An 18,577-nucleotide genomic window follows, 5' to 3' on the forward strand; every position below is an offset into this window, starting at 1 on the left:
TTTTGGTGTCTTCTGGTGCAAAATGACCTTTGAGTCCTCTGTGGCACCAAGTGTGCCGAATGCCAATGCAACCACATTAGTTATTTCTTTATACTGTACATTTATACTTAGATTTATCCAATGTCCTCAAGGGCATTTTACAGTTTTAAAAAAATTAAAACCCTTTGCCATATACCCTGTAAGTGAATTCTGCGTTAATAGGAGTGCTCTTTGTTCAGGATCATCATCTGTTGGTCAGAGTGGAGAGTTGTTAAAAAAGTGCCTTTGTTTTCAATTAACCTTTTGTAGTACTTAATTTCACCTGTGGGGCACTGCAGAGAAATTGTATAAGTATTGCCACAGCTCATCACTAGACAGAGCAGATCACTTGGGGTCAGACTTGTGGGGTTGCGAACCGATCAGAAATTTCAGGACTGTCCATTAAAATAGAGCACATTTTTGCCTTGTCCGTAAAAAAAAAATTATGGCGTCATTGATTTTTTTAAATTTGAAATATCTTATACATATTATTTTGACCATAATTATCATCCTTTTACTGTTTCCAGTGCATGCAGCTGATGCATTCTTATCACAATTATGGGATGTAGACATGTATAACTTACAGTCGTAATGATTTATTTTGGTTTTCCAATGTGTTCTTCAAAAATATTGTCTGGCCGTGATTTTTGATAGGCTGTCCAGAAAAAAATGAGGAGTCGAGAAGGCAGCCCTGCCAGCTGGGTGAAACATTGCCAACGGGAAACTAGTAAGGATTCAAAGTAGAATACTACTCTAATTGCGTGATAGGGTGCCGATTGGTGGTCATTAGAGTTGAGTAAACATACTCTAGTGGAAATAAATTCTACTCAAATTTTGCAAAACTCTGCATTCACCAAAAAAGCAGATTATTTTGCAATTCACTAGCCAAACAGTAAAAGGGCCATCAAAAGATTAAATAAAATTGCAAAATCCGTATACTCACCTCACCACTCTGGCACCTTCGCTCCTCACCAACTCCCTTCCATACCTTGCCTCATCTTCTGATGACTGCTACTCATGCTGAAATCCCTTCATATTAATCCCATGCATACACACAACGGTGGTGATCAGAAGATGCAGCAAAGAGAAGCAGAGGGGCCGGGGAAGGTGAGCGGTGAGGTGAGTATAAAGATTTTTTTTTATTTTTTACATCTTATGTTTATTATGCTCTGGGGTCTGATGAGGCTCCAGGCCATAGTAAAGAACACTACATTCGAGGAGAATAACTACTCTGCAAGTCCAATTTACTGGAAAATCTGACCAAACCGGTGATTTTGAATTTTACGTGATCAGTTCATTTCTAAGTGCTATGGCAGCCAGAGTCATAGTGACGCCTCCCATCATTGTCTCCTTGGTCTCCCTATTAAGCTTCGTCCTCGCCTGGGTTTCACAGGAGAACTCATGTTCTTCATATATTGCACTACTGTGGTAGTGCATTATAAATAACAAAGCAAATGATTACATGTTCAAGTCCCCTAAGGGTATTAAATATGGAAGTAAAGCAAAAAATATATATATATTTAGAAGAATGTAAACATTTTAATCAATCCCATTTTCTCAGTTTAAAACTAAAGAACAAAAAATAAACATATCTGTTATCACCTCACATGCAAAAGTCTGATCTATCAAAATCTAAAATGGATTAACACATATGTATTCAAAATGGTGTCAATAAAAACATGACCTCGTCTAAGGCCGGTTTCACATTTGCATCAAAGGCCGCAGCGTCGGCCTGCGCACGGCCGCCGCTAAGCCCCGCCCCCTGCCGCGCCTCCGCCTCCGGGCGCATGACGCTGCATGCGTCATGCGTCCCGTATCTTTATCACTGAGGTCGCAGGCCATGTGCAGTATGCATTTGGCGGCGTCTGCGTCCTTTTGACGGTGCGCCGTGCGAAACCAAATTGCAACAGGTTGCGTTTGGTGTTGGTTGGCGCACCGTCAAAAGGATGCAGGCGCCGCCAAAACGCATACTGTGCACGGCCTGCATCCTCAGTGATAATGATAGGTGATGCATGACGCATGTAGCGTCATGCGCCCGGAGGCGGAGCTACCGGCGGAGGCACGCAGGGGGAGGGGCTTAGCGGCGGCCGTGCGCAGGCCGACGCTGCGGCCATTAACGCAAATGTGAAACCGACCTTAGAAAAAAAAATCCCCCTACAGAGCCATCAATCGAAAAATAAATAAAACTTGTGGATATTAGAAAATGGCAAAACAAGACCAAATTATTCTTCACAAAGTTGTGAATTTTTTTTATCCACTAAAAAATAGAAAAAACTGTATAAGTACTGTAATCATACTGATTTCGAGAATCATGTTGCCAGGTCATTTTTACTGCACAATGAATGCCATAAAAAACAAAACATAAAAAATACGATGAAATAACATTTTTTATCAACATTTCACCCCACTTCTAATTAATTTCAAGATTTTAATACATTATATGGTAAAATTAATTCTATCATTCAAACTGTCAAAAAACATGTCTTCATGTGGTTATGTAAATGGAGAAATATAAAATTTATGACTTTTGGAAGATGGGGAGGAAAGAAGAAAAGTGGTATAATGAAAATTTGCTGCAACGGAATGGATATAAATTACGGTACATATTCATCTTTTTACACAATTGAAAATACATTGCATCTGAACCATGAAAATAATTTCACAGCAAATCTGGCATAAATTGCTTTCAAAATTCTCAAATTTGGTTTAATAATGTGTACATAAAACTTATTGTCTGTCTGTGATTTTTTGACAAGTTGTCCAAAAAATTAAGAAACGTCGTGATAATCTTATTCCCAATGGGCAACCAAGTACAGTTGTGGCCAAAAGTATTGACACCCCTGCAATTCTGTCAGATAATACTCAGTTTCTTCCTGAAAATGATTGCAAACACAAATTCTTTGGTATTATTATCTTCATTTAATTTGTCTTAAATGAAAAAAACACAAAAGAGAATGAAGCAAAAAGCAAAACATTGATCATTTCACACAAAACTCCAAAAATGGGCCAGACAAAAGTATTGGCACCCTCAGCCTAATACTTGGTTGCACAACCTTTAGCCAAAATAACTGCAACCAACCGCTTCCGGTAACCATCAATGAGTTTCTTGCAATGCTCTGCTGGAATTTTAGACCATTCTTCTTTGGCAAACTGCTCCAGGTCCCTGATATTTGAAGGGTGCCTTCTCCAAACTGCCATTTTTAGATCTCTCCACAGGTGTTCTATGGGATTCAGGTCTGGACTCATTGCTGGCCACCTTAGAAGTCTCCAGTGCTTTCTCTCAAACCATTTTCTAGTGCTTTTTGAAGTGTGTTTTGGGTCATTGTCCTGCTGGAAGACCCATGACCTCTGAGGGAGACCCAGCTTTCTCACACTGGGCCCTACATTATGCTGAAAAATTTATTGGTAGTCTTCAGACTTCATAATGCCATGCACACGGTCAAGCAGTCCAGTGCCAGAGGCAGCAAAGCAACCCCAAAACATCAGGGAACCTCCGCCATGTTTGACTGTAGGGACTGTGTTCTTTTCTTTGAATGCCTCTTTTTTTCTCCTGTAAACTCTATGTTGATGCCTTTGCCCAAAAAGCTCTACTTTTGTCTCATCTGACCAGAGAACATTCTTCCAAAACGTGTTAGGTTTTTTCAGGTAAGTTTTATCAAACTCCAGCCTGGCTTTTTTATGTCTCGGGGTAAGAAGTGGGGTCTTCCTGTGTCTCCTACCATACAGTCCCTTTTCATTCATACGCCGACGGATAGTACGGGTAGACACTGTTGTACCCTCGGACTGCAGGGCAGCTTGAACTTGTTTGGATGTTAGTCGAAGTTCTTTATCCAACATCCGCATAATCTTGCGTTGAAATCTCTTGTCAATTTTTCTTTTCCGTCCACATCTAGGGAGGTTAGCCACAGTGCCATGGGCTTTAAACTTCTTGATGACACTGCGCACGGTAGACACAGAAACATTCAGGTCTTTGGAGGTGGACTTGTAGCCTTGAGATTGCTCATGCTTCCTCACAATTTGGTTTCTCAAGTCCTCAGACAGTTCTTTGGTCTTCTTTCTTTTCTTCATGCTCAATGTGGTACACACAAGGACACAGGACAGAGGTTGAGTCAACTTTAATCCATGTCAACTGGCTGCAAGTGTGATTTAGTTATTGCCAACACCTGTTAGGTGCCACAGGTAAGTTACAGGTGCTGTTAATTACACAAATTAGAGAAGCAGCACATGATTTTTCAAACAGTGCCAATACTTTTGTCCACCCTCTTTTTTATGTTTGGTGTGGAATTATATCCAATTTGGCTTTAGGACAATTCTTTTTGTGTTTTTTCATTTAAGACAAATTAAATGAAGATAATAATACCAAAGAATTTGTGTTTGCAATCATTTTCAGGAAGAAACTGAGTATTATCTGACAGAATTGCAGGGGTGTTAATACTTTTGGCCACAACTGTAAGTATTTCCAAAGTGGAGAATCTTTTAAACATATTCCCATATTTCCCACAGCTATATTAGATGAGCTGTGGCGTCATGCCACCGCCACATCCCTGTACTGTTCCAGCTTCACCAATTGTGGCTGGGGTAGGACAGGGGCGCAGCTGGGGAATGGCATCACAACTCACCTAATAAATGACAAGCTGTGGCATTCTCAAAGCCAGAAATCTCATTCCATTCATGGAAGTGCATACTACTCTTCAGAAGCTCCAGATTCATAGAATCACAGAATGTTTAAGTTAGAAGGGACCTCCAAAGTCAACATGTCCAACTCCCTGCTCAATATAGGATTCACTAAACTATCTCAGACAGAAGTGTGTCCAGCCGCTGTTTGAAAGCTTCCATTGCAGGAGAACTCACCACCTCTCGTGGCAGCCTGTTCCACTTATTGATCACCCTCACTGTCTAAAAGTTTTTTCTAATATATAATCTGTAACTTTTCTCTTTCATCCCATTGCTCCATATGTTTCCATGTGCAAATAAGAATAATGCCTCTACACCGGTGGTTCCCAAACTCCAGCCCTCACAGACCCCAACAGGTCATGTTTTCAGGATTTTCATAGTGTTACACATGTGAGAGAATTTCTGATGCCTTGATAATACTTCCATCACCTGAGAAATACTAAGGAAATCCTGAAAACATGACATGTTGGGGGCTGTGAGGACTGGAGTTTGGAAAACACTGCTCTACACTGTGACATTCCTTCAGATATTGGTAGACAGCTATTAAGTCTCCTCTTAGCCTTCTTTTTTGCAGGCTAAACATTCCCAGATCCTTTAACCGTTCCTCTTAGGACATACTTTGCAGCATGCTCACTATCCTGGTTGCTCTTCTCTGGACCTGCTCCAGTTTTTCAATATTTTTTTTAAAATGCGATGCCCAGAAATAGACACAGTATTCCAGATGAGTCCTGACCAAGGAGGAGTAGAAGGGGATAATTACTTCACATGATCTAGACTCTATGCTTTTCTTAACACATCCCAAAACTGTTTTTACCTTTTTTGCTGCTGCATCATGTGTAGACTGTGATCTATTAGTATACCCAAGTTTTTTCACACGTGCGGTTGCTTAGTTCTATTCCTCCCATTCTGTAGATGTAATTTTCGATCTTCTTGCCCAGATGTAGAATCTTGCATTTCTTCCCATTAAATACTATACTATTAGTGTCTGTCCATTGCTCAACCTTATCTAGATCCTTCTGAATCCTTTCTCTGTCTTCTCTAGTGTTAGCTATCCATCTTAGCTTTGCATCGTCTGCAAATTTGATTAGTTTACCTTTATTTTCCTTGAACAGATAATTTATAAAAATGTTGAAGAACACTGGGGTCAGGACAGAGCCTTGTGGTACCCTACTTGAAACACTTTTCCAATTGGTGATTCTTTAAGAGGTTTGCACTTACTGTAGTAATGAATCAGAAGCATCTGACTCCAGCATGCACCCTCATCAAGACCAGTGTGAGAATTGCCAGTCTTGATGAATTGGGGTCATTGCCTTGATTTTTTACAGCAGTCAGAACTACATATTCACAACTACTGATATCAGAGATGACATTTTTCAACATTTTTTGCTGTTTGTTGACTCATTGATTGGTCATTTGCATTCTGGAATGTTTCTTTTTTATATCCAGCTCTCCATAATAGACTGAAATAGGAATAATTAACTGACTACATTATAGCAACTTCTTTTAGCTGCCAGCAGAATTGTGAATGCAGCTCTGGGTTATAATTCTAAATTGTATAGGATAACTAATGTAATATTCACACTGATTTTTCAACATTACAGTTGGAAAAATTATCTATAGGATATGCATCAACAAACCTTTTTTTAACTGTCTTGGACTCTATGTGGCCATGCTCCAAATGTTTAACATGGAAATACCTCTATAATGGTAGACATGTACATATTCCTTTTATTATTCTAGTGTGCTTTGCAAGCAGTTAATTCTTCATATTTGCTCTTACAAAATGTCTTTCAGCTCACGGCACAATTCAGATTAAAATAGTATTATATGGAATACATTTTTTTCTGTTACTATTTTGGACTGATACAGGGATGAGCAATCATAAAAAAAAATCCAAAAATTGGCTTCGGGCTACATGCCTGTGGTAATGTCAATGGAGGAGAAGAGCCGGATGGAGTTGTTGATTTAGTTTTATATGATAGAAGAAAATGTGTAGTAAAGATAGGCAGTGTGACTGTATTCTACAGCAGTGAGTCTATTTTATGAAGGATAAGTATTTTTTTAAGTTGTGAAAAGACATTTTATGCTAAATGTAGAAAAGGCATTTATAGATTCTTGCAAATTGGAAACAGGTCCCATTGCTGAAGTATAAGATCTGATTTTACTTAGCAATTTGTTAGATTGTATCACATACATTGCTATTATAAATACCTGTATTTACAGTTTTCATATATATATATATGTAGAGAAAAATTGGAACAGCACCATAGAAAATACTTCAATAGTATGCACGCTTCCCCAGCCAGCAATCAATTGGCTTCTTAAAATAAATAGCAAAAAAAGGAAACAGCAGATAAATATAAAAAAAGTGAACTTCAATGCCCAATGGCATGGTGACGTTTCAGATATAAAATCCTTTCTCAAGCAATGAATACAACATAATTGCAGGTATATATATGGTGCACATGTCATTAATTTAGTAATCATAGAATCGTAGAGTTGGAAAGGACCTCCTGGGCCATCTGGTCCAACCCCCTGCTCAAAGCAGGATTCGCTAAATCATCCCAGTCAGATGTCTGTCCAGCCTCTGTTTGAAGACTTCCATTGAAGGAGAACTCACCACTTCTCGTGGCAGCTTGTTCCACTCATTGATCACTCTAACTGTCAAAAAGTTTTTTCTAATATCTAATCTGTGTCTCCTCCCATTCAGTTTCATCCCATTGCTTCTAGTCTTTCCTTGTGCAAATGAGAATAAAGTTGATCCTTCTACAATGTGACAGCCCTTTAGATATTTGTAGACAGCTATTAAGTCTCCTCTCAGTCTTCTCTTTTTCAAGCTAAACATTCCCAAATCCTGCAACCTTTCCTCATAAGACAGGGTTTGCAGACCGGTCACCATTCTGGTCGCTCTTTTCTGAACTTGCTCCAGTTTGTTGATGTCTTTTTTAAAATGTGGTGCCCAAAACTGGACACAATATTCCAGATGAGGTCTGACCAACGAGGAGTAGAGGGAAATAATGACTTCACGTGATCTAGACTGTATGCTTCTGTTAATACATCCTAGAATTGCATTTGCCTTTTTTGCTGCTGCATCACACTGTTGACTCATATTCAGTCTGTGATCTATTAGTATACCCAAGTCTTTTTCACATGTGCTGTTGCTTAGCCCTATTCCTCCCATTCTGTATATGCTTTTTTCATTTTTATTGCCCAGATGTAGTACTTTGCATTTTTCTCTGTTAAAAACCATTCTGTTAGTTGCTGCCCACAATTAATCAATTAAACAAGAAACATTGGAAATATACAGTGTGGGCCATTTATATAGATACACCTAAATAAAATGGGAATGGTTGGTGACATCAACTTCCTGTTTGTGGCACATTAGTATATTGGAGGGGGAAAACTTTTCCAGATGGGTGGTGACCATGGTGGCCATTTTGAAGTCGGCCATTTTGGATCCAACTTTATTTTTTTCAATGGGAAAAACAATGGTGTGCTTGGTTTTAACATAACTTTATTCTTTCATGAGTTATTTACAAGTTTATGACCACTTATAAAATGTGTTCAATGTGTTCAAAGTGCTGCCCATTGTGTTGGATTGTCAATTCAACCCCCTTCTCCCACTCTTGACACACTGATAGCAACACCGCAGAAGAAAAGCTAGCACAGGCTTCCAGTATCCGTTGTTTCAGATGCTGCACATATCGCAACTTCACAGCATAGACAATTGCCTTCAGATGACCCCAAAGATAAAAGTCTAATGGGGTCAGACCGATAGACCTTGGTGGCCATTCATCTGGCCCACGACGACCAATCCACTTTCCAGGAAACTGTTCATGTAGGAATGCTCGGACCTGACACTCGTAATTGATGGTACGGGGTGGTATATGGGGTACAAAGATAGTGAGGCCATTCTTCCTCAATGGAAACCTCAATGCCACTGGATATCTGAAATTGCTACATGGTGATGTGTTGCCCTCTTTATGCACTGAAGATGGCACGTTCCCTGAGTTTTTCCAGGAAGATGGTGCACCACCACATTATGGGTGTCAGGTCCAAGCATTCCTACAAGGAATCTGACCCCGTTAGACTAGCAACACATCATCATGTAGCAATTTCAGATATCCACTGGCATTGAGGCTTCCATTGATGAAGAATGGCCCCACTATCTTTGTACCCCATATATCACACCATACCATCAATTATGGGTGTCAGGTACGAGCATTTCTACATGAACAGTTTCCTGGAAAGTGGATTGGTCATTGTAGGCCAGTTGAATGGCCACCAAGGTCTCCCGATCTGACCCCCTTAGATTTTTATCTTTGGGGTCATCTGAAGGCAATTGCCTATGCTGTGAAGATACGAGATGTGCCAAATATACTCCCTTGCAGGTACACAAAAAAGAAAAAACTCTCAAAATATGGACAAATTTGGAAAGGCTTGATGAGAAGCCATTGTTTCTTTACTGTGAAAACAACTAGCCTCTTCCTTTTCCAAAAAAATGAACATTTTGGGATAGCTTGATAAAATGCCTTTGTAATTGTTTAAATCATTTTATGAATAACAAACTGGATCCCAGTGAAGGAATCATTTTTTTCACTACTAGTTGAGAAGCCATTACTTCTTCTCGCTTAAAACACTACACCTGTTTTGTCTTCCTAAATAAGAAGATAATGATAATTTTTAGACAGCTGAGGTCTTGAAACTTCCCAAAGAGGGATTATTTTTGTACCGCCTAAGGGAAAATGCCAATGCGTCTTCCATTTAAACCACCTGTGTATAACTACTAGCAAAACAGGCATCTGCCCCCACAATTGCATAGTTTTTGTAGTAGTTCATAGAATCATAGAATCATAGAATCGTAGAGTTGGAAGGGACCTCCTGGGCCATCTGGTCCAACCCCCTGCTCAAAGCAGGATTCGCTAAATCATCCCAGTCAGATGTCTGTCCAGCCTCTGTTTGAAGACTTCCATTGAAGGAGAACTCACCACTTCTCGTGGCAGCCTGTTCCACTCATTGATCACTCTAACTGTCAAAAAGTTTTTTCTAATATCTAATCTGTGTCTCCTCCCATTCAGTTTCATCCCATTGCTTCTAGTCTTTCCTTGTGCAAATGAGAATAAAGTTGATCCTTCTACAATGTGACAGCCCTTTAGATATTTGTAGACAGCAATTAAGTCTCCTCTCAGTCTTCTCTTTTGCAAACTAAACATTCCCAAATCCTGCAACCTTTCCTCATAAGACAGGGTTTGCAGACCGGTCACCATTCTGGTCGCTCTTTTCTGAACTTGCTCCAGTTTGTTGATGTCTTTTTTAAAATGTGGTGCCCAAAACTGGACACAATATTCCAGATGAGGTCTGACCAAAGAGGAGTAGAGGGAAATAATGACTTCACGTGATCTAGACTGTATGCTTCTGTTAATACATCCTAGAACTGCATTTGCCTTTTTTGCTGCTGCATCACACTGTTGACTCATATTCAGTCTGTGATCTATTAGTATACCCAAGTCTTTTTCACATGTGCTGTCACTTAGCCCTATTCCTCCCATTCTATATATGCTTTTTTCATTTTTATTGCCCAGATGTAGTACTTTGCATTTCTCCCTGTTAAAAACCATTCTGTTAGTTACTGCCCACTTCTCCAGTTTATTTAAATCTTTTTGAATCCTCTCTCTCTCTTCTCTAGTATTAGCTATCCCTCCTAGCATTGTGTCATCAGCAAATTTAATCAGTTTACCCTCAATTCCTTCATCTAAATCGTTGATAAAGATGTTGAACAATACAGGGCCCAGGACAGAGCCCTGTGGTACCCCACTTGAGACATTCTTCCAACTGGATGTGCAGCCATTTACGACCACTCTTTGGGTCCGATCACTAAGCCAGCTATGAATCCACCTAACAGTTGCCTTGTCCATTCCATACTTAATGTAGTATGTATACAATTTAAGTAGCCTAAAAAGCCTAAAACTGCAGTGTCTGGTTAAATTGTCTGCTGGCTACTACCACTTACCATCTGTTTACGTATAGCCAGATGGATTTAGGTCACTTACACAGTAAAAAGGCTGTGTTGGCATTAGAGAGCTCAAAATGGGTTCAATACATTCCTGTAAGACCTTGCTGTTTTATACATGTATATTCTATGCAATTAGAGATGTTTCAATATTGCTATTCCCTGCAAAGTTATATGATGCAAATCAAATTTTGGAGGAAAGATTCATCTAAGCTGGCAAGTTTGAATTTCAAATGATCCGCTCATTGCAAGCCCTGTAAGATCATTATTTGTCCCTTTCCCTGGTCCTTAGCTTGACATAGAAGACACTTCGACGTCTCCAAAATCATGTGCTTGTACGGTAATACCAAAATCTTGTGCACTATGTTTCTCTTGTCTGGCCAACATAAACATTTTTTTCCAAATAATCCATTCACTTTAATTTCATTGGCCAAACAACTTAAGTAACCTCATATTATGACTTTTTACTGTATTGGCCCTACTCCTCTGTGCTTGGTAACCACAATTTTACCCCTCTTAGGCTAGGTTCACATTTGTGGATGGCCGAGCTGCGGAGGGCTGCTGACTTCCTCTGTGAAACTCTGCCTATGTTTGCATGCGGCCTGCGTACCTATCTTTAACATTGGGTATGCAGGCCATGGGGATGTATGAGGATGCCTCCGTATGCATCATTTTGACGATGCAGCGACCACATAAAATCCCAACATGTTGTGTTCGACGCGGGTCACCGCATCATCAAAAAGATGCATGCGGAAGCATCCGCACACATCCGCACAGCCTGCGTACCCAATGTTAAAGATAGGTACGCAGGCCACATGCAGACATAGGCAGAGCTGACCGGAGGAGGTGCGGCAGTGGGCGGAGCTTCACGGAGGAAGTACGCAGCCCTCCGCAGCTTGGCTAACAGCAAATGTGAACCTAGCCTTAGTGATGAGTGCTTCTCTTCATTGAAGAGCTCCTTTTGCATATTTCTGGGAATCCCACATTGAAGGGACTTGTCATAAAAAATAAAACTTGTCCTTCAAAGATGATTATTACTAATTTTTAAGCTAGGTTTCTCTTATTATACAACATATAATAATGCATTTTGAGAATAAATATCCTGCATAATATTACACAAGGCTATATTACCCAGCTGCCAATGAAATGTGAATTTACATGCAAATGCACAGAGCAGTCACTTCAGGTTCTTTTAATCTTTGATCTCATCAGGAGGAGAGATAGACGAAGAAAAAAAAATAGACAGACTGCCACAAATAAAGCAATAAGAGCTGATGTGGTTCCAGCCATGAAAAATTGACAGATCTCACCTACAATCACACCAATTTGAATGCATATTTCTTAACATGGTAAAAGAAATTCCAGCAGACAGCAAATGGAAAATCAAACGCAGTTCTGAATACTTATGAGAAACTTGAATGCGGTAGTCATTTTCTGAGCTAAACCATTAGAATCTAATCTAATTGTTTCTAGAACCTATTGTGTCTAAATGTTATCTAAATATAACATTTTAATGATGGTGCCAACATGGATTGTACAATTTTCCTTCTTACTTTGCAGTTCTGTACAGTCGAAGGGTTTATAACAGCTCTTGTGGATGAGTTTCCAAAACTATTACGCAGCCGAAGAGAAATATTTATTGCAGTCGTGTGCATTGTTTCTTATCTCATTGGTTTGTCCAACATAACTCAGGTAAGTTTACTTGTATGAGATCCTCTATTGTAGGAGAAAGTAATATAGAAAAAACACACAAATTCAACATGAGAAATGTAATCACAACTCTCCCATCAAAAACATCTGCAGTCCACCTCAAATCACAAGACGGTGCACTATAAAGAAGGCAAAACTCCAATATTTAAAATTCATATCCAGCAAACAAGTCAGTGGAAAAGTTGTAAGGTGCCCAGGGTGGTCAGTAGTCATGGTCTAGGGGCTGCGTTCCCACATCCTGGCTCCCCACAAATAAACAGTGTCCCAGTCCATTAGTATTGTGCTGTGAACAATGCAGTGTACTCACTTTCAGGCCGGAGGCCTCCACTGCATCCAAGTCCTTGGGCCCAAGGACAGCTGCACACAAATCAGGTGACACTCGCTTCTTATCAACCAGTTCAACTTTACTTAACAGTCTGAGTTCAATTGATGTCAGAGCACAGTACATTTCCATGTTCTCCATTTGTTCAGCCAGAACTATCAGTCCCAGCTTAGAGTTAGCACAAGCCGGAGATAAGGCACAACAGAAAGTTGGAGAACCTGACAGTTGGTAGGGGGCAGCGTAGATGGCAGGAGAGGTGAATTGAGGATGTGTTTTTGTTTCCTTTTTAGATGTTATGTTTATTATGCTTCGCGGTCTGGATAGATCCTAAAGCATAATAGGGGACATACAATTTGAGGAGAATATTTTCTCAGAGAATTAAATTTCCTGATAAAATTTGCAGTTTGGCAAAATTTAATTTGATCAGATGCGCTCTTCTCTAGGAAAAACCTTTCTTTCTAAATGTATTAAATGGCATCTTATCATGATTACAGGTCAAGGTATTAAAAGTTAATTATATATTCATTAGAGCTTCATTGAAGTTAATCGTCAATAGATAGATAGATAGATAGATAATAGATAGATGCAGTTCTTCAGAATCCAATTCATTGTCATTGCATATAAATATTATATGTTTAATCTCAAACTTTCTTTCTTTACAGGGTGGAATATATGTATTCAAACTTTTTGATTATTATTCAGCTAGCGGAATGAGTCTGCTGTTCCTTGTGTTCTTTGAGTGTATTTCAATATCATGGTGTTACGGTAAGAAGCCTAATAAAATATGTTATTTCGAACTGTTGACGAGGACTTCTCAGCTCTACTGACATGCTTGTTTTTTTATTACCCATAGGAAACATTTTGCTGCTTCTTTTCCATTGTTATTTCTAAATAATTACAACTAATTTGACAACTATATCTTACCATTCTGTTTGTCCAAGGGCTAACACCCTCAATTGGTAACACCTAGCTGTCAATTTAGTCAATAATTTTCCGGTAAAAAAGAGCAAAACATATCATAGAGATCTGACGGATGATGCTCCAGATTTATTATTAACAAAATTCACCGATTTTCGAATTAAATAGTGTACGAGTGTAAGCAAATTATCACCGACTTTAGCACTATATGACAAATTTGAATATAAAACATCACTTTTATTAAAAATATGTTGAAAAGAGGAATAAATCTTTAAAAGAAATACTGGTAGACTTAAATGGTCAACAATTAGTCACTTATCCAGACATGCAAGATAGAAGACATTTTTTCACCCTAAAAATGGTCTAATATCATCCTACCTTACTGCGGAGGTTGGCACTCTACACCTGTGCAATGGCACCCACGCTCGGACGTCGACTCTCCCTATCTGACACTATTAGGCCCCAAAAGAAGGAGGAAACATCAGGAAAAGCAGATAGTAACATTAGTACCAACAAAAGAGGTATTCTATGGTTGTATTCTATGCTATGGGATCAAGTGATAAGGATACAGAGGAAAAATAATTATCGCAAAGTATTCAATGACAGTGTGATTTGAACCTTATATCAATTAAATACTTTCACACATATTTTCATGAAATTAGCTGCCCATCGGAAAGAGTAGATGGTGGATTACAAGGACACAGATGACTCAATGTGACCTATATCCTTTCCTAGGAAAGTGTGAGTGTACGGTCAGATTAGCGCTAAGGACACAAGGACAAAACAAAGGTTTCTTTAGCCCACAATGCGTTTCGACAGCAGTCCGTCTTCATCAGGTACAGTTTGATGAAGACGGACTGCCGTCGAAACGCGTTGTGGGCTAAAGAAACCTTTGTTTTGTCCTAGTGTCCTTAGCGCTCCTCTGACTGTACACTCAAACTGTCCTAGCTTATCATCCTCCATTGGAGGTTTACGGCTGGAGCTGCATTGGACCACCCCATTTAATATTCCTCTTTCACTGCCTTCCCTGCTCTCCCTGGTGACAGCTACTTTTATTTGGCTTTCATTCTATATCCTATCCTATCATTTCGATGTGTACACTTGCAGTTATATAGAATACATAGTCTAATAAAAATTCTTACTTTATTTGAAGCATTTAAAGCTTTCCTATTGTTTCAGGTGTTAATAGATTTTATGACAACATTGAAGAAATGGTTGGTTACAGGCCTTGTCTTTGGTGGAAACTCTGTTGGTCTTTCTTTACACCTATCGTTGTAGCGGTAAGATGACAGTTTAAAAAATATTTTATCGGTGGGAAATATTTACCTTTGAGGAAAAATACTGTTGCTAGGTGTTCAATATATTATTTAGTTTGTGAAACTATGAATAGATTACAGACTTTTCCCTAGAAAGATGATTTCAATGCAGCATGCCTGAATTGTAAACGGGTTTTCTTACTTTTGTAAGAACTTCAAAAGAACTAACTATGTTCACCTCTTTTAGAAACTGGAGGCATGAGGTTTAATGTGTAAGGTTTAATACACTTGTATGAGTAACACATTATGACTGTGTACACCTCGGAGGTTGTACAGAGCTTCAATAAGTCCACCCTTAGATTTCAATATCCTGTGTATTGAAGGAGAGAAGTTGTGACATATGCTCATTTATTATGTGCTAAATTATTTCACCTTTAATTATATATGCATTTTATAATTTCTATTTTGAGGGCATATATTTATCCGGTACTTAAAACTAAACATTTATATTGACTTATATTAACTTAAAAGCAATAGACAATTTGAAAGAGTAGAATACAATACCCGATACATGGTCAAATATCACCCTACCTTGCTGCGGAGGTTGGCACCCTATACCTGCGCACTGGTGCCCTCGCTCGGATGTCTACTCTCCCTGTCTGACCCTTTAAGGGAGATAAAGTCAAGCAAAGCAGACAGCAACAATAAGTACAAGACAAAATGTTTTATGGTTGCATCCTATAATTTCTATTTTGATGGTATATATTCATCCGGTACTTAAAACTAAACATTTATTTTGACTTCTAGTAGCTTAAAAGCAATAGACAATTTGCAAAAAATTTTAAAGTTTAAAAACATATATTACAGAAATATTAGAAAAACTCGATACTAAATTACTTTTTATGCCCATGAGTTTTGTCAAATCTGAAATAAAGTAGACTGTTGTTTCACTAACCATTTTGTAAAAAACTGATTAATGAAATGTCAACAACTTTCCCCTAGGAAAGAGCTTAACAGCAGCTTCTATTTCTGTCCTTTTCGATGCCAGACTGAAAGTACTTTGCATTAATTTTCTTGATGTTGACTTTGTAACCTTTTCAAAACTAATTCATTTCTGATCTAATTTAGCACACTTTGTAAGAAATGTATGAGTAAGTAAAAAAAAATGCATGTATAACTTGGAAATGGTTTTGAATTCTTTTTGTAATTTTTTTTTACAGGGAGTGTTCCTTTTCAGTGCTGTACAAATGACTCCACTTACCATGGGCAGCTATGTTTTTCCTTCTTGGGGACAAGGAGTTGGCTGGTTCATGGCCTTGTCTTCAATGGTGCTGATTCCTGGCTACATGATATATATGTTTCTGTCCCTTAAAGGGTCTTTAAAACAGGTACGGAATGTATTGCAACAATATTCTATTTATACGATATTGTGTCAACCGGTACCTGGAGCTATCAATGGAGATGTGACGTAGCTAAAGTCCTATGAGCCCACGTGCAAAATTTGGACCGGAGCCCACACCAGCATGTTGGTCAGATCTATAGACCCCTGTAATAATGTCCTCTGTCCTGGTGCCTATCCAGTAGCAATGTCCCTTGTCCTGTAAAAATGTTCCCCATCTAGTAAAAATGTCCCTCATCTTGGCCCCCATCTTTAATAATGTCCCCCATGCTGTAATAATGTTCTCTGCTCATTACAGAACATTTATTAAAGACAAATAATCCCAATATCCTGTGTAACATTTCGGTCTTATAATCAGACCTTCATCAGATCAAATAAGAAGTAAAAGACCCATGTATCGAGCAATAGAATGGGGAAGATTCCCTGGTGAGAGGCGCGTGTATCGCCCATGTATCGCGCCTCTCACTAGGGAATCTTCCCCATTCTATTTGCGATACATGGGCCTCTTGCTTCTTATTCGTTCTGAAGAAGGTCTGATTATAAGACCGAAACGTTACATAGGATCTTGGGATTTTTTGTCTTTAATACATTTCTGCAAGCAATTTTTTTTTTAGTGCCAGATTTTTTATATTCTTAAGAATCAGGAGTGGTATCCTTTTCTGTGCTCCTATAATGGAGTGACATGTACCCAATCTTTGTCCTCTGTTCTTTAATAATGCCCCAATCTTGACCCCATCCTTGTCCTTTAATACAGTCCCACATCCTGGCCTTCATCCTGTAATAATGTTCCCCATTCTTTAATAATGGCCCCTTTCTCAGGCCCCTTTCTGTAATAGTGTCAGCTGAAAATGGAGATGAATCATAATCTTCATTTCATGCACAGGCCTGGTCATAGTCACATCTTTGGCAACTGCAATAGTTAAGCCCCTGATATAGGGGTTAAGAATCAGAGTTCAAAATTATTTCCGAAAACAGTATTTATTAAAACACGAAATACTTTAGAATTCTTCTTTTTCACATCAAACTATCTTAGAGCATCCACATACAATCATTTATTTTGAACTGGAGAGAATGCTCTTAAACATATCTTGTACAGTTTTCTTTTTGTTACCCCTCTCTAGCTCCACAATCTCTAAGGATTTTCATTGTATATTTCTGTAAATCTCAGTTGTTCAACTAGATAAAGCTTACAAAGTTCACAACGTTACAATTCCATCAAGGTTTATTTACTATACTAACAAAATTAAAATCCAGTTTCAGTATAACATATTAAAAGCAGCAGTACTCCTTTCATAATCCCCACCCAGAGTTTCACCTCACAGCTTCATCTGGAGCATCCAAGAATTCTCTTCACGGTTTCATCTGGGGCATCCAAAAAATTGTGCAATATCTGTTGTCTAAGAGCATTTTCTCTAGATGGAGTAAAGAAAAATCCTGGTCGTACAGGGAAGCTTCGAGAGAGTTTCATTTGACAGTATAATGCGGGGAGATGCCTTTTATTTTTACAGTTATGGATTGTGAATATTCACTAAAAAAATAGTCAAATATTTTTCTTTTATGATTAAAAACATACAGAATACACTTCTACATATGATATAATTTTGATATATGAATTGAATCATGATATACATATAGCGTAGTGTTTCATTTATTTTAACTTTATGGGGAATTAATAAAGCCATTTTTGAGCCATTATTTGGTGCATTTTAAACTTTAGAACAACTTTTTTGTGTGTTAGTAATCCTATACATATAAAAAAACCTTCCTTCTCACCCTTCAATGGGGGGTGGTCTTTGATGTCCTTACTCATTCTAGGGTACTCTACCAGAGGCCTGGGAGTTTGCAGGTTCTGTGCAGGATCTTAGTTGTTCCCAGTATTTTGCATTTCTGGACAGAGAGCTCAGATGTTGCTCCTGGGATCTGTTTTAGCCATTCTTCTAACTTAGGGGTCACTGCTCCAAGTGCTCCTATCACCACTGGAATCACTGTCTGTTGCCTTCACCTTCCACATCTTCTCCAGTTCCCCTTTGAGGCCCTGGTATTTCTCATATTCCTTCTTTCTGATATTGCTGTCACTTGGCACTGCCACATCTGTTATCATTGTTGTCTTCTGATCCTTGTCTACTATGACAATGTCTGGTTGGTTAGCCTGCACCTGCTTATCTGTCTGGATCTTGAAGTACCACAGGATTTTAGCCCTTTCATTTTCCAACACTTTTTCTGGGGTCTCCCACCTGGACTTAGGGGGGCTTTGCCCATATGCTGCACAG

At 38.8% G+C, this 18,577-nt stretch overlaps 1 protein-coding gene across 2 annotated transcripts in view; it reads left to right on the forward strand.

The window, feature by feature from the left end:
- SLC6A1 (solute carrier family 6 member 1) overlaps nucleotides 1-18,577 on the forward strand; it is a 245,090-nt gene that overhangs the window by 220,690 nt on the left and 5,823 nt on the right. For both annotated transcript variants that reach the window (XM_073574237.1, XM_073574236.1), the window contains 4 exons: nucleotides 12,263-12,394; nucleotides 13,397-13,499; nucleotides 14,832-14,932; nucleotides 16,129-16,296. In XM_073574237.1, coding sequence (XP_073430338.1) covers nucleotides 12,263-12,394; nucleotides 13,397-13,499; nucleotides 14,832-14,932; nucleotides 16,129-16,296 — 504 coding nt within the window. The remainder of the gene's footprint in view (nucleotides 1-12,262; nucleotides 12,395-13,396; nucleotides 13,500-14,831; nucleotides 14,933-16,128; nucleotides 16,297-18,577) is intronic.

Source organism: Dendrobates tinctorius, unplaced genomic scaffold, assembly GCF_039654945.1.
Source record: "Dendrobates tinctorius isolate UK_male_01 unplaced genomic scaffold, ASM3965494v1 ptg000038l, whole genome shotgun sequence".
NCBI lineage: Eukaryota > Metazoa > Chordata > Amphibia > Anura > Dendrobatidae > Dendrobates > Dendrobates tinctorius.